This window comes from Sinocyclocheilus anshuiensis, unplaced genomic scaffold, assembly GCF_001515605.1.
Source record: "Sinocyclocheilus anshuiensis isolate Anshui unplaced genomic scaffold, SAMN03320099.WGS_v1.1 scaffold253, whole genome shotgun sequence".
Taxonomy (NCBI): Eukaryota; Metazoa; Chordata; class Actinopteri; order Cypriniformes; family Cyprinidae; genus Sinocyclocheilus; species Sinocyclocheilus anshuiensis.
Genome location: NW_015537969.1, coordinates 974,148 through 990,971, shown reverse-complemented (window position 1 = coordinate 990,971; position 16,824 = coordinate 974,148). Strand labels below are relative to the sequence as shown.

Genomic DNA, 16,824 nt, shown 5'->3' with positions numbered 1-16,824 from the left:
ATTTTTTTTTATGATTTTTTAACTAGTCAACTTGAAAATGTAACTACAACATGACCCAAGTAACTTTTTCTTTATTAACCCTCCATTTAAAGAAAATTCTAATCCACGTGCACCACACATGAAGTTGTCAACATGATGTAAATGTTAAGCAAATCACTTGTTAAATATCTTTGCAGAAAGGATGCATGAATTACAACTACGTCTTGTACAAACTTGTCTTATACATATTATATGTTCAGAAATAATACGAGGAAAATGCTTTAAAAAATTCGCAAAAGTCAAAGTAATTCAAATTCAAAATGTTCAAATTCAAAACATTTTGAATTTGAATGACCTTGACTATTATTAACTATAAATGTACTGTAAAAACAATGAACAGCAGCTTTCAAACTGTCACCATGATGCAAACATGAAATATCAGACATACAGTAGTAGTTCTTTACAGGTTTTTTATTCGATTGCACTGCTTTTGCATAAATTTTTCTATGTAAACATGGACGCATTTGACTTTTGCGCTCGCGTCTCTTGCAGCGTCTCGTGCATGAAACGGCATTCTAAAAATGCGGTGCTCAAGTTAAAAGAAGTTCAACTCCCATTTTCTTGTATTTTTTCCTATTCCATTTCCCGCATTGAATCTTTGTCAACACAAAAGCGCATTCTGTGTGAATGGCAACTAGCTATATATTCTACTTCACAGAGCGCGTCACACCTGAGCGGTTAATCATGTGCGCCGACATGTGGTTGGATCATTCTTTTCTCTTTACTGTTATCATTGGAATATTGTCAAAGTGTCCAATTCTATCTTTTCTATTCCAAATCGTGATTCCTTGATTTATAAAAATAAAATTATGGCAAAACATTAAATTCGAAATTAATCGATAAAATCGGAAAAATCGCCCAGCCCTAATTTACAGTAGTTTGGCAAATTTTTGCAGGTGAAATGCAATTATTTCAATAGGAGTCCAGGTGATTGGGAATATCACAAAAGCTTTCCCCACACAGATTTCGCAACGAGTTCAAGTTGGTCATACAAATTAACCAACTGACCTTGTTAAATTTGAGACCGCACCATTAATGGATGGTCCACACAAAAATAAACATTCTGTCATCATTTACTCACCCTCATGCCCTGCAAAACCTTTAAGACTCACTTTCTACGCTAGAACATAAAATAAGGTATTCTGAAGAATGTTGGTAACCAGTTTTGGTTCCAACTAGGGTGGCCATATGTGCCATTTATACGGGACACGTCTTGACCAGGATTTTTATATTGCCTAAAACATCCAAAGTAGTTTGACCAATAACATGCAGGTATTGTATATAATCGACCAATCGTGGTGCATGAGAAGGTGAGATCTACAGAGAACGAGCAAAGCCATGCAAATATGTGCACGTGTTTGCTTGTTCGTTCGACTTGAAGCGGTGCTGCGCAGTCCGATCATTGTAAGACACCAAAATACCGCGAGAGTGATTCGAAAGCATAAGGAGCCGTCTGCTCTGCTCTCAGTAGCTCTCGTGAATGTCATACAACGATCGATCTGCACAGCGCAAAGAGCCAAAACCTGGATATTTTAGGCAATATAGAAATCCTGGCAGGGACGTGTCCCATAAAAATGGCCCGTATGGTCACCCTAGTTCCAACTGACTTTCAGTGACTGGATAAAAAAATGGAACGCCAATAGAAAAGGAAAGCATTTGGTTACCAACATTCTTCAAAATATCATCTTTTGTGGTTTGCAGAAGAAAGAGTCATACAGGTTTTACACGTACAAAGAAATTCTGAAATTCAGCTTCAAATCAGTCACTTATGAGGACACTTCCTACATAAGTAGTAAGCAGTGAGGCAGTTCACTAGGTAGTGCTAGAGTGTACCTTTAGATATATGACTGCCGACGTGCCGTATCCTTCCATAGAGTAGAGCTGCAGATCTCCCTGGAAGTACTTGGCATAAAGGCGGGAAATAGGAAGACCATAGCCAAAACCAGCCTGCAAAAAAAGCAAGCCATAGTAAGTATGTGAGAGAAAGAGAAAACATTACAACTGCATTACAATACTAATCTGGTGTAAACAATAAACTGAACTGTTGGTAATTCTGCTCATTTATAACTGTAAGCTCACAGTTTACTTGAAAACATAACTGTGGATCAAAGATTTACCATGTGGTATCATTGCACAACAAAGACAATCTGCATATAGTATGTTTAATTAGACAGCCTAGGTTCTTACCAGGGGAGCATTACGGCTGTTTTCAGCCACAGGACTCGGTGCAGTTGAATACATGTAGCTGAAAAGCCTTTCGATTTTCCTCAAAGGAACTCCACCTCCTCTGTCAGACATCTAATATACCACAAGAGTCATTACAAGCATGTTTTGGCTCTCACTGCTCTTGCAAGTATGTTGCAAGTTAAAACAGAGATAAAATATTAAACTTTTGCTGACCCGTTACAACTGTGCATCTGAAAAAGCATGAGTGCTGAGGTGTTGAAAAAAGCTCACCTTGATGGTCAGATCTTCACTTCCTAGAGAAACTCTCACTTTGATTGGTGGTAGATGTAGGCTGGTCTCATGGGTTTCCACAGTTGCTCTCATTGCATTCTGTTACAGAGAAAAAACACACATTATCATCAAATGCTTGATGGTCAAGTTAATTCAAACCCATTTGACTTTCTTACTTCTGTGGAACACAAAAGGAGACGTTTAGCTGAATGCCAATGCAGCTCTTTTCCATATAATGAAAAAGCCCAAAACGTACCACTGAATGGTCCATACAACTTGTTCACTACATTCCAAGTCTTCTGAATCCATACAATAGCTTTGGATAAGGACCAGACAAAGTTTTAGTCATTAATCACTGAAAATCTAGCTCTTAAATCTCATTTACACTTGCACATATTCTTGTTTTGTAACTAATTGCGATGTATTAACATTCTGTAAAAACTAATTTTGTGTTCTGCAGAAGAAAATAAGTCATACAGGTTTAGAACGACATGAGGGTGAAGTTATGATGATGCATTTGCCTCTTTTTTACGTTGTTTATGTAAGTCTATCATTGTGTAGGCTATAGCTACTATAAAGTGATTCAAGTACCTTGAAGAGCTCAAAGAGCATGTGGTACAGATGAGAAGGCACATAAACTATATGTATAGGGTCACTGGATCCTTTAACTGTAAAAACAACAGATATATCAATTCAGTAACAGTTGAGTAACCCAAAAAACAAGGCCCACATACATTTTTTATTTTAAGAATGCAAAGAAGAAATCAACACTGGCATGCTGCCCAAACTAGTCAGGTATGAAGCACATGATAGAGGTTATGCTGGCTAATTTGTTACTATGTGTTGGTAAAAAAACGCCGCAACAGTGGTCACTCAACCTTGTAGGTTCTCTTTGCTTGACACAATAGTACACTGCTATTTACATGTCTAAGAGATAAAACGAGAGATCATGCCAACATTTTGCCATTATGTAACTAGGTACACAGTGCTGTTCCTATCATCCATTTCTCCATAGACACACAGTGATAAGATTATAAAGCGCTATTTCTGTCAACACCGATAAGTGATTTAAGAACTAACTAAATGTGGTTGCATAATAGTTAAAGTTTCTAATAAAAACAAATTCAAATACTCTATGCTATTATTTATTACTATCAATCCACATTATGCATCTTATTGTACTTATACTGTAAATGTACATTACAGTGACACTGCCATTCTAATGTTTGGGGGTCTGTAAGATTATTTTAATGATTTTGAAAGAAGTCCCTTATACCAAGGCTGCATTTATTTGACCAAAAATACAGTAAAAAAACGTAATACTGTGAAATATTATTAAAATTTAAAATAACTGTTTTCTATATTAAAATATTTTAAAAATGTAATTTATTCCTGTGAAGGCAAAGCTGAATTTACACCAGCCATAACTCTTCAGTTAATAAGCCTTCAGAATTCATTCTGATATGCTGATTTGCTGCTCAAGAAACATTTCTTATTATTACTTATTATTAATGTTGAAAACAGTTGAGCTGATTAATATATTTATCTTTTTTAGGATTCTTTGAAAATATTAAGTTCAAAAGAACAGCATTTATTTGAAATAGAAATGTTTTGTAACACTATAAATGTGTTTATTGTAACTTTTGATCAATTTAATGCTCTCTAGCTGAAAAAAAAATGTGAAAGTTGAATTTCAGGTCATGCTTGGCTGATAAGATTTCACAGCATACCCATAATCCCCACCCAACACATTTTGTTGGCACCATCCCACACTGTCAAACAACTACAGTCTAACATGGAATCAATAAGACTGTAAATAAGCAAATAAGTGTAAATAAGACTGTAGAGAGCTCCACTGCAGAGTTCAGGTTTTCTGACAGTTCATGACTCACCATGTACAGGACACACAAAGACTGAAAGTCTGAGAGAAAAAAATTCTCGCTCACAGTTCACTTGTTTGATTTCCACTTCGGGAGAGGTCAAGTAGTACTGATCACACAGCATCTTGGCACTCTCATAGGCATCTAGAGAGAGAAAGTGTGAGACACGGTATGAGTTTGCCCATGTAGGGCCTACAATGTCCATTACACCCACAGTTTATTGGCTTTCTTTGACAGAGTAAATAAAAGTGTTACACAGGCAAGAAACATGGGTAATTACCTTTTACAACCTCCACAACGTCACAGTTTGGGTCGATACTGCCAATGTGTTTGGGGTGGGCTGGATTGGTGCTGCCATCGAAGATTAACGCTAAAATGAACACACATTTTAAATACATTTTATTTGTAGGAATGCATGATATATGGGTACTACATTGGTTATTTTCATATTATAATGACTGTTAATTAGCTGTATTGTATAACATTAGATCTACACTTCTGTTCAAATGTTTGGAGTTAGTAACTTTTTTTTTAAAGAAATTAACATTTTTATTAAGCAAGGACACATTAAATTCATCAAAAGTGACCGTAAATACATTTATAATGTTACAAATAATACGGCTCTTTTGAATAGTAGTGTGTATAAGTCAATAGTAGATGTTTAACTGCATTTGCTTATTTCCCCTATTTTTGCATTTAATTTGCCATCATCTAAGGCTCACTTAAAGTTAATCTATAAAAACACTGATAATTTCATAACACTGTTCAAATCTTTAGTAAATCTCAAAATTAATATCCATTTTCTCATGCTGTGCAATATAATGCCTGAATTCACTGAAAGCATTTAATTTTAAATTATTTAGACAAAATAGTACAGAATTTTTAAATATATTTTTTATTCATTGGTTATGAAGCTATGGAACGTTACATTATCAGCAGATGGTTAATCTATTGTTTCAGCTGAGACAGAAATATCCATCCTGCTTGGCTAGGGCTTTAGTACATGTCCTGAACACTTACAGTGCTGATTCATCAGCATGCGTGTGGAGATTCGGCTCATGTAGAAGCGGTCCAAAAAATATTGGACGTTCTGATTGGTCACGGGATCCACGCCAAAGGCCTCCTTGTACTCCAGCACGCCCTGTGCCATGGTGGGCACCACATTGTTGTGCCTGTTCCTGACATTGATCAGTGTTTCTGTGAATCTAAGAGACACGCCATCCAGTTAAACACACTATTAGAGGTCACTTAAAACAGGCTGCAGCCAAGTTAAACATGAACTAAACATGAGTAAGATTAATGACTTTGGATTTCCCAGAATGCTCCTGAATACTATACTTACTTAGTTAGGATTTTTTTATCATCAGGGTCTTTCTCCAAAAAGTCAACAAGCTCCATCAAACTCTGCGCATACCTGTTTTTGAGAGTAAACAAACATTCAGGGTTTATTTTTAGACTGACTTAAATACAACTCAGTTTTATTTGATGTGATTTATTAATTGATTAATAAATGAACTTTATTTTCTTATTTATTTTCTATAATAAAACTTGAATTTCAGTTTCAGAGTTTTGATTACAAATTTTTTTTAGGTGCACCACTATTTCCAAATGAAACAAAATTGAATTAAATCAAATGAGATAAGAATCAAATTGCATAAAAATTGAATTGTACCAATACCCAGCCCTATTTGAAACACAGCCATAATGCACCACACATTATGTAATACTGTGTATCGTTTCCTTTGAACAACAAAGTCAATGTAGTTGTTTATCTGAATGGCTAACGGAGGTACAAAGCACTGACAGGTATTTATTTTAACCACTGATCCAATTCTTATCACTGCTTTCCCAAAGCTGAATGGTGATTAAACAGCTTTGCATAGATAATTTAATGCTTGGAGTCAAATCAAGCCCCCCATGTGACTTTTGGCAAGGGAGATGTGCTGCAGAGAGAACAACAGTCTTACACGTGACACAATGAACGCACTGTACTAGCTACAATCCACCTGACTGACAGTGTTCTGTGTCAGTGTGCCGCATTGTCAAAGAGGACTTGTTTACACTGAGACATCTAGGAAGGCTGCAGCGCACTTGTTTGTGTTCAGTGTCTCATGCTACCTGACACCGTATAACATTTTGATGAACACATTTGAAAGTTACATTTAGTTCACATTGTGATCTCAGCATAATTCAAGAGATTCTAGAGTTTTGAGGACAAAGGACCCTGAAACAAATGGACTATCACATATGAAGACTTAAAACTCGAGTTATAAAAATATTAACAACAAAAATAACAACAAATCTGTTTCATATAGGAAATACCAAGGGCAATTGTAGCATTTTGTACATTGTCCTTCATAACTCACAAACTATTACAAATCTACCTATTATTTATTGGAATAATGTAATGTAATATTACAGAAATACATACTAAATATTTTGTTTAAAATAAATAAAACATACTAAAAAGAAAACTATCAAAGAATATGTATAGTACATCAATAAATACATTTGTTGAAAATTCATACTTTTTTCTCAGGCAGAAAGAAACCTTAAGCACTCCACTGAGCATAATGCAGAGTTTCATAACATTTGCTTGTTTGTGATTGAATAAATGTGTGTGTTACTCTCCCGGTATCATGTATAGTTTTCATAAAAGCCTCTGAATCCAGCATAGTCAGCGGAAAAAGTTCAGTTTACATAACGCCCACAATTGCATCATTTTCAATGCATTCCAGTTGACTTGTTGAACACAAAGCCTCTGCTAAACTTTGTAAGACAAAGGTCAATAACTACAACAGCTCATTTTGAACTTATAAATCATTCTGTCCTTCAAATCCAGTCCATTCAGAAGTCTATTCTTGAACAGAAAACCTTTCCATGAAGAACAAGAACAATCGCCTGCACATTTACCCCACTTGAAAACCAGTACTCTGTCAACTATTAAATACATGTTATTCATCATTTTCTCATTCAGTTTTGTTTTAAACCTTTTGCTTTCAATAGAGAAGAGTGACAGAAAAGTTCACAGGAAAAGGATCAGGATGTGACAAAGGTCAGGCTCTGACCTACATCCTCATGAGAACAACTCTTACATGTCTCAAACATGTTCTACTTGCTAATATTAAAATAGCATATACCTACAAACACTTATTTTGGCTATTCTAATTGATTTATGTTTTACTTTTAACAAACTAGCTAAGAAAGATCATTACTTATCTGGTCTGTGGATTCCTTAAATGACTTCTTTTATGGTGTAAAAAAGCCAGCTGTCTATCCATCATCTTTGTTTTCATGATTTAAACTGCATTAATGAATTTGACCTCAGGTTCAAGTTTCAGAACACTACTAACTTTTATATATCCATATGCATTTTAGCCTAAAGATGAACAGAAATGTTATCTGAAAACACATTACTATACAACCTGGACTAGCTAGAATGGTGGCTAAATAATTCTCAAAAATGCTGACGAAGTTTGGTGATATCCTAAGTTTTTGCTAAGAGGTTGTTACAATGTGCTGAATCAACATTTCCCACCAACACACTTGCTGTATGTCTAACAGTAATAAATGTTACAGAAACATACCAACTTTTATTTGCTCTCCAACTTACAAGGTCCTTATCTAAAAGACTTCATGGTCACCTTTCGTTTGAAGTCATGTGCTGCACACTATAAGTCATACATGTCATATGAGTTGTAAAAACTTTATAATAGAGAGCCTAGAGTAGGCAGAAATTCATCACACTGAAGCATGTGGCACTTCAGGGAGTCTAGAACAGCATGTCAGCTGTGGATCTCACCAGCTATGAAGCAGCTTCAGTGAAGGCGTGCTGAGCAGTTTGTCTGGGAGGAAGTCGATCTCCTTCATGATGTTGGCTAAACGGACAGGAAGCTCTTGCCTTAAAAACATGAAGGAGGTCTTTTCACAGGCATTGGCTGATCCTGCGAGCAAGACGGGACTACATTAGTAAGAATTTTGCTCTTGAACTTGACATGTACGGCATACCTGAAAATCCCTATACAGTTAAGACCAATATTTTGGTATAATCCCTAACAAGACATCAGTTTGAACATATGTGTAGACTTCTAAATGACTGTGGATTTAGCTTTGTAATATGAGATGTTATGTAAAATGACACTTTAGATTAGAAATGTGTATATTTTAAATATTGTTATTGTTAAATATTGTTTTTAATGACAGTTGTCTTTAAGAACCTGCAACAATGCAGAAAAGTTAATAAAAAAACAGACACAGTTTTTAAGAATGACTTCTTACCTCATTGTGTAGAAGTACTTAAGGTTAAAGTATAATAAATATATGTGTACAGCTATTAAAAACAACATCAATGGTACAGTTTATTTTGTGAGGTGATATTCAATTTATATATAATCAAACAACTATATTTAAGTCATTTGAGAGATTTTTTCATGCAATCTCTTCTACCAAATAACAGTAAGAGGAAGGTTGTGTCTCAAAACCTAGAGAGCTGCCTATGTAGACGTCATAGTGTGCATTACAGCTGCATACAATATTGCATAAGTAGATTTAGGCTGTTTTTACAAAAAAAATGCAATGTTATACATGGTACAGTAATGGTAATACTATGGTATTTTGATACGGTTTATGACATATTCCCCATGATACACGTAAGAAAAAAAAACAAACAAACATAAAATTACCATAATACCATTTTATAATATGCCCTTGCTACTACAAACGTGCCTTTATACTTTTTATTAGTGAGCTCACTAGTAGGTTTTCAGACACAACCACGATGAGTTGGCTCCATCAGATCAATTTCTAACAGGTAAACAACTCACCAAAGTCAATGAACTGCTTCATTGACAGCGGGGACGGAGAGTACTTTGAAAATCTGTCCACTTGTTTAGGTATGTTCAGCTTTGAGCTGTTCTTCAGCATGATCTGGGCGAACTTCATGTTGATGTTCAAGTGAAATCCACAGTTTTTGAAACGTTCTTCTCAGCGAGTTATAGTCCTCGTCTCATCAGACGCAGTTCGCAAAGTTTGACATTCTAGCACAGCCTGTTACTTCATCACATAAATGAAGATCTCCGCAGAAATCTGGTGTGACCGGACTGTCCGGTGGTAGAGTCCTCCTGAATCGCTCTAATTCGGTTTAATTTGTCATTGCACCAAAATAACTGACCAGCACAAGGTACAAAACAGGGTACAAACATAACACAAGGGAGGGAGGGGAGAGGGAAGACTGTTACTTCAATCTGCATAGATATAGTACAATAGAGTTGAACCAACACAACGTGTTCTCTTTCTATTCTTATCGACAGGTAAAAAGCTATCATTGCATTGCATAGTAGTTAATATAAAGAGACTGATTATATGATTTTGTCATATGCTCTTTCTTGTGCAGCCATCAGAAATGGGCTTCGCTATCTACATGCTATGCATCTATATCGCCCTGCCATTGACGCATGCGCACAGCTAATGTAGAGCAAAGGTCTTTGGGAGTGGGGCTGAGACACACATTTTTTTTGTATTGTACAGCGTGTTCCGCATCCTCTAAATGACTGAGGGGACAAATCACTTATAATAACCTCAATTAGTTCCTTAATGCGACAATATAGGCTACAATACATTGAGAAAACCTTTTAAAAAAAGGATGAAAAAATTATTAAATGCGAATTTGTAATTCATGTAGGCCTATTTAGTTTCAGGGTTATCAATACTAAAGGAAAAAATATTAAGGAAAAAAAATAATGTGTACAGAGTATACAATAATATAAAGTATGTAATATTAAGATTCCAAAACAGAGGCTTTACAAAAATCATATTACAATCAAACTGTTTTTCATCACCCCTGTTAATCTAGTGATTTCTATTTTAAAATTAGTGCAATCATTTTTAAAATAATTGTATTTATTTATTTTACAGTGACCATTTACTGTAAATTTTAGGCACATTTCGGCTGGTCAGGCTGAGAAACCTGCAGCCCAGCTTAAACCAGCAAACAATCTTTAGGCTGGTTTCTAGATATTTTTAGCAGTATTCTGAATGACAAAAGGCTAAACTGCCTTGCTCTTTTGGACTATGGCTCCATCTAGTGGTGTACAACCATTCAAACGAACCTAATGTATACAGCTATAGTTTCTGTACGTCAACGCAAAAAAAAAAAATCCGCTAGGTGGCACTGTTCAATTAAATTAAATTCAAGTTTATTTGTACAGCGCTTTTCACGATACAAATCATTGCAAAGCAACTTTACAGCAAATTAAGTTTCTACAATATTTAGTGGTAGCTTATCAGTGGTGACTGTCAGTTAATGTACATATGGCAGAAATGTACGGAAAAATAAATTAAAGACGTAATCAAACACGTTGAAAACTATTAACAGCAATTATTATATGATGCAATCAAACTTATAGCAAAATGTGGTAGTTCTGTATGTTGTTTCAGGGTTGGCATCATCTGAGGTCCTCTGAGGGGTTGGCATCATCTCTTCTGTGGACTTTGCTATCCTAGGTACTACCAAAAGTCCAGAGTTTTGCGACCTTAGGGAGCGTGATGGATTGTAGCGTGGTAGAAGACTAGTTAGGTATGCAGGAGCTAACCCGTTAAGGGCCTTATAGGCAAGTAATAATATTTTGTAACTGATACGCAACTTAATAGGTAGCCAGTGCAGAGACTGTAAAATTGGGGTAATATGATCATATTACATGTTGCAGTGGATTAATTTATTTCTAAATTATAACAGCATTTTGGAAAGGGAGAGCTGGGATCTTTTAGTTATCTCTAGGTAGCAAGGCGGTCTATGACAATCTTGCCACCTCTGAAAAATGTAGGCCACTAGCCTTACATTTTGCCAACAGCTTTGATGAATTTCTAAACGATCGCATCGTATAATCTCAAACATGTTTTAATCAAAGGGCCGCATTAAAGCGGATGGCAGACTGTGTGCATCAGCAGTGATACAGCATATTTCAGTGGACAGCATCCACACTGGGAACAGGTAGGAAGTGTCACACACACCGGGTGCATGTTTCTCACGCTCACATAACTGTGAGGTTTCATACGTGCATTTCGTTGTGTTTCATGCTTTATTTTCGATGACTTCATAATCGCATATGGTTTATGATGTCATTGTGCTTCTCTTGGTACCCACTGTTAGCAATAGCAACGCTGACATCATTTGTATATCCAAATGTATCATTGTGACATCTGTGTAATATAACTGGATTTTAAATAATTGTTTATTTTATAACTCTCTGTAATCGAATTGGAGTCTGTTATGACAACAAAACCAGAATTATGATACATGACAGTCCACCTAATGTAGCATCTTCCTCATAGACAGCTATCTCCGGATCTTATGAACCTGACCACATCATGAATGTGACGTTTGCATGATAATTTGCAATCAAAATATGTTTTTATTTATTGATTTGTGTTTTTATTTAATGCATTTACATTTTGTTTTATGTTTTAATTAAGCTTTAATAAAGCTTTCCCCCACAGTCTGATATTGTTTTGTTTTTATTACCACTCCTTTTCTTTTTTTTTATCATATGATAAAGCCTAGTATTTACAGTTTTGAGAAGTATTATTCTTAGATCATATAGATACAGTCATCTGCCACACCCGTAATATTGAATAGAGGGCATGGTTTTTATTTTGGCGCTCCTCCTCTCTGTCTCTCACTCATAACAAACTAACGGTTGGAGGGGTGTGTTTAAAAGGATATTCTGCCCAAGCCGTCAAACTGAAATCAGAGAAGGACTGCCATTCCAGAGCAGAAGCGAATTATCAGATTTTGATTAAAGATTACCAAGACAAACAATTTTTTTCAGCGGATTAACTTGCACGGATTAATTGTTCACATCAAGACTAGCAATGTGCATTAGTAAAGTAAATAAAGTCAATTTTGCTTTCATGCCGACTAAACTGGTTTGAATGGGCGCAAAAGTCCTAGTGTAGTCTAGGACTTTAGACTGAAAAGGAGCATCCTGCAGATGAGGCATTAAACTGGCCTCCTGACACTCTGTTGTCATGAATTCCCCACCTCAATTACGAATTAGACTTTGTTTTCTATTTGAAGCTGGTAGCACATTCTGATGGCTGGTAGGCCATTGAGAAAAACTAGCTTGCTGCTGGAGCTAGTTTTAGTCCGGCCAGCAGGGGGTGCTCATTCCCTGGCTTGTATGGATGCAAAAGTCTCAGTATAAAGAATCGGACTTCAGAATGTAAAACGAAGCAGCCTTTTGATAAAGCGTTAGACGGGCACCTGTAACAAGGAGCATCATTCAGGTGAGGCATTAAATTGGCCTCCTGAGATTCTGTTGTCATTATTTCCCCGCCTTAATCATGAATTTGACCTCATTGTTTAAGCTGGTAGCGCATCCTGATGGCATCATTGAGCTTGTCAGGATGCGCTACCCCTCTATTAGAGCAGCTTTATTAAGGCACAGACTACGAATGCAGCTGTGGCATGCAGTAGGCAGTGTCTGGTTCCTCTCTAAAGCTAAGCAGGCCAGAGCCTGGTCAGTACACTGGCGGGAGTCCATTTGTGAAAATGTAGTTTGCTCCTGCAGCTAGTTTTAATCCAGCCAGCAGGGGGTGATCATTCCCTGGCTTGAATGGGTGCAAAAGTCTTAGTTTACTGACGCAGACTTTAGACTGTGATAAGGAGCATCCTGCAGATGAGGCATTAAACTGGCCTCCTGACACTCTGTTGTCATGAATTCCCCACCTCAATTACGAATTAGACTTTGTTTTCTATTTGAAGCTGGTAGCACATTCTGATGGCTGGTAGGCCATTGAGAAAAACTAGCTTGCTGCTGGAGCTAGTTTTAGTCCGGCCAGCAGGGGGTGCTCATTCCCTGGCTTGTATGGATGCAAAAGTCTTGAATCTTCTGTTTATTCAGCTGCAGCGATAGGCATTTTCTGGGTTTCTTCTGCGAGGCGTATTTGGAGTTTCAGCGCGAGAGCACCCTCTGGCCTTTGGATGGAGATTTACTGCTGATCACAAAACCGTGCTTCACTGAAAGATACGCATGACAATCGCAGCTTCTGTCGAATCGCGATCTCGATTCCATTTCGATTTATCGTGCAGCCCTAGCGCATAGTAATAATTCAGCTTTTGCTTGCAGTAGGCTCTATTAGGCCCTCTATTAGAGCAGCTTCATGAAGATGCAGACTACGAATGCAGCTGTTGCTTGCCGTAGGCAGAGTCTGCTTCCTCACTAAAGCTAAGCAGGCCAGAGCCTGGTCGGTACACTGGTGGGAGACCATTCGTGAAGATGTAGCTTGCTGCTGCAGCTAGTTTTAGTCCAGCCAGCAGGGGGTGATCATTCCCTGGTTTGAATGGGTGTAAAAGTCCTAGAGTAATAACTCGGATTTTAGACTGTGAAAAGGAGCATCCTTCAGACGAGGCATTAAACCGGCCTCCTGACATTTTGTTGTCATGAATTCTCCACCTCAGTTACGAATTTGACTTTGTTTTCTTTTTGAAGCTGGTAGCACATTCTGATGGCTGGTAGGCCGTTGTGAAAAACTATGCAGCTAGTGCAGCTAGTTTTATTCCAGCCAGCAGGGGGTGATCATTCCCTGGCTTGAATGGGTGCAAAGTAATGACGCGCCTCCTGACACTCTGTTGTCATGAATTCCCCACCTCAATTACGAATTAGACTTTGTTTTCTATTTGAAGCTGGTAGCACATTCTGATGGCTGGTAGGCCATTGAGAAAAACTAGCTTGCTGCTGGAGCTAGTTTTAGTCCGGCAAGCAGGGGGTGCTCATTCCCTGACTTGTATGGGTGCAAAAGTCTCAGTATAACGAATCGGACTTCAGAATGTAAAACGAAGCAACCTTTTGATAAAGCGTTAGACCGGCACCTGTAAAAAGGAGTGTCATTCAGATGAGGTATTAAACTGGCCTCCTGACATTCTGCTGTCATTATTTCCCCGCCTTAATCATGAATTTGACCTCATTGTTTAAGCTGGTAGCGCATCCTGATGGCCGCATTGAGCTTGTCAGGATGCGCTACCCCTATATTAGAGCAGCTTTATTAAGGCACAGACTATGAACGCAGCTGTGGCATGCAGGTGGCAGTGTCGATTTCTACATGTGGGCGGGAATTAACCGCCCCTTTCTGCTGATTGGTCAGCCGAAGATCAAACCGTGCCTTCATCAGTTCTAGTAGTTATATCTACACAGAAGAAAGGCCTGTCTAGACTCTGCCCCAGTACGAGTTGTGTCAAGCTATTCATTAGTCTGTTTGTTTGATGAAAAATTTGAAATTGATAAAATGGTTTATTAATCCGTACAACTGCAGCAGTGGAGGACTATTATTCTGCTGCGTGATACTGCAGAAGAACTGATGATGGCACGGTTTGATCTTCGGCTGACCAATCAGCAGAAAGGGGCGTTTAATTCCCGCCCACATGTAGAAATCAAATATTCAAGCTGTTTATTCATTTTTCCACCCATAAACGAAAATTTAAGCTGAATTCTCGTTTCTCGTTTTTTGGAGAAAAAAAAAACGAAAAAACGAAAAAGGAGCCGTTTTCTAATTTTTCTACTTTCAATATTAAATCAAAAAACGAATGATCGAATGATACACGGATTTAAAACGAAGCAACCTTTTGATAAATGTCGTTCAGATGAGGCATTAAACTGGCCTCCTGACATTCTGTAATTCCCCACCTTAATACAGAATCAGCTGTATTTATACCTCATGAATAGTTTTTTTTCATAAATGCATAGATATATGCCAAGGCATTTCTGTTGACAACACAAATGGTCCTTCAACTTGTATATGCAGTAGTGAGTGTTTAACCACTGCTTTTAATGAGCAAAGTCTCTAAATATAGTGTAGTCTCCATACGGATCTGCTTACACTGGATGGAATGGATGGGAAAACCGTGGGTCTATGGTGTAATTGTTTTGTCGCAGGACAAAATGGCTGATAAGAGTGACCTAAAAGCCGAACTTGAGCGTAAGAAACAGCGCCTTGCTCAAATCAGAGAGGAAAAAAAGAGAAAGGAGGAAGAAAAAAAGAAAAAAGAGGTGAGATAATATTTTAATGAGACTAATTCAGAATGTGGTAAGAACTTTATATGAATATCTGAGTATGTGTGCTTGTGTGTGCATTTGTAAACGTAAACAGTCAGAGACACAACAGAAAGCAGAAGCTGCTCCTGAGGATTCAGATTTGCACCGCAAGCACAGGGAGACCAACCAAGGCCCTCCTCGAGCATTGGAATCTCACCCGAACCTCTATTAGGTACAGTACACAGACCACTGGACCGCATTGAAATATCCATCTGCACCGCAGCCACCTCACTCAACAATGCCTGCCTCCGAAACACTTCAGAACATTGCCTTTTTACCTTTGCCAAGATCAGGCTGTGTAATATTCTGGGTTTGCTTCAAGTCTCTGAATGGGACTTCATCCAAACCTCTTTTTAGACGGGCTTTTCCAGTCTTTTCCATTCTGCATTTCAGTGTTTTTGCTACACTGTACGTCCTGAATTACTAATCCTGTCAAAGTTGTTTTGTAATTGCTAATGTAATTACTAAGGTTTATCCAACAGAATAGTTATTTTCAACTGCCCAGGAAGTCACACAAATCTCTAGACGTTAACAATACACTAATTAATGCAAACATGAGCAAATTGAGAAGCTTCTTATCTCACCACTGTGCTGGTTTTGTGACAGTCATGTACTCCTTTTCTTTGCTACTATTGCCATCTAGTGCAGAGCTATGTACATTACAAAGATGGGCTCCATACTTATAACTTTGCTTTTTAAATTAAATCTAATTGTGCATAGTATAAATTAGTGCAGTATAAATATTATACCTTTGTTTATAAAGTAGCTGGTTAAAATGTATTTGAAATTTAACAACATTTTGTATCCGACTGTGTTTATGTCTTTTCATAGTCCCGACACCAATGTCCCCATCAAAATCAATGAGCACACCCAGCGAGACAGGCAGCCATCGGTTGATGGAGCAGCTGCTGGCAGGTATTTTAACACCCCGAAATATATTAATATATCATATATGACCATGTACCTTCAGTAGACATCAATCATTAATGTTTTTAGTATTTGAGAGTAAAACAAATGCTTTTGCCAATAATAAAGTAGGGTAAACAATACAAGTTAAAGTAAGGCAATACAATGCAAGTTAATAACAATTTATTTTATTTTTTACTGTAAATGATCTATATACACTACAGTTCAAATGTTTGGGTTGCTAAGATTTTCAGATTTTTGAAAGAAGTCTTTTACGCTCACCAATTGTAATATTTAATATGTTAATATTAAATATATTTAAACATTTAATCTATTTTTAAATGTAATTTATTCCTGTGACGGAAAAGCTGAATTTTCAGCATCATTACTCCAGTCTTCAGTGTCACATGACCCTTCAGAAATCATCCTAATATGCAGATTGGTGCTCAAGAAAC

At 37.2% G+C, this 16,824-nt stretch overlaps 1 protein-coding gene and 1 long non-coding RNA gene across 3 annotated transcripts in view; one reads left to right on the top strand and one right to left on the bottom strand.

The window, feature by feature from the left end:
* Positions 1 to 9,787, bottom strand: part of pdk4 (pyruvate dehydrogenase kinase, isozyme 4) — an 11,660-nt gene extending 1,873 nt beyond the window's left edge. The window contains exons 1-10 of one of the 2 annotated variants that reach the window (XM_016462108.1): positions 9,200 to 9,787; positions 8,179 to 8,320; positions 5,719 to 5,790; positions 5,397 to 5,581; positions 4,657 to 4,746; positions 4,389 to 4,520; positions 3,088 to 3,164; positions 2,497 to 2,595; positions 2,227 to 2,337; positions 1,873 to 1,986 (exon numbers count right to left, since the gene is read on the bottom strand). In XM_016462108.1, coding sequence (XP_016317594.1) covers positions 1,873 to 1,986; positions 2,227 to 2,337; positions 2,497 to 2,595; positions 3,088 to 3,164; positions 4,389 to 4,520; positions 4,657 to 4,746; positions 5,397 to 5,581; positions 5,719 to 5,790; positions 8,179 to 8,320; positions 9,200 to 9,317 — 1,140 coding nt within the window. In that variant the 5' untranslated portion in view covers positions 9,318 to 9,787. The remainder of the gene's footprint in view (positions 1 to 1,872; positions 1,987 to 2,226; positions 2,338 to 2,496; positions 2,596 to 3,087; positions 3,165 to 4,388; positions 4,521 to 4,656; positions 4,747 to 5,396; positions 5,582 to 5,718; positions 5,791 to 8,178; positions 8,321 to 9,199) is intronic. The other variant, XM_016462118.1, reaches the window with a different exon arrangement.
* Positions 9,788 to 11,132: 1,345 nt separating this feature from the next.
* On the top strand, positions 11,133 to 16,349 carry LOC107669751 (uncharacterized). The gene is made up of 4 exons (XR_001632029.1): positions 11,133 to 11,364; positions 15,305 to 15,418; positions 15,519 to 15,635; positions 16,295 to 16,349. It is a non-coding gene; the product is annotated as an uncharacterized LOC107669751 (long non-coding RNA).
* Positions 16,350 to 16,824: the final 475 nt, after the last annotated feature.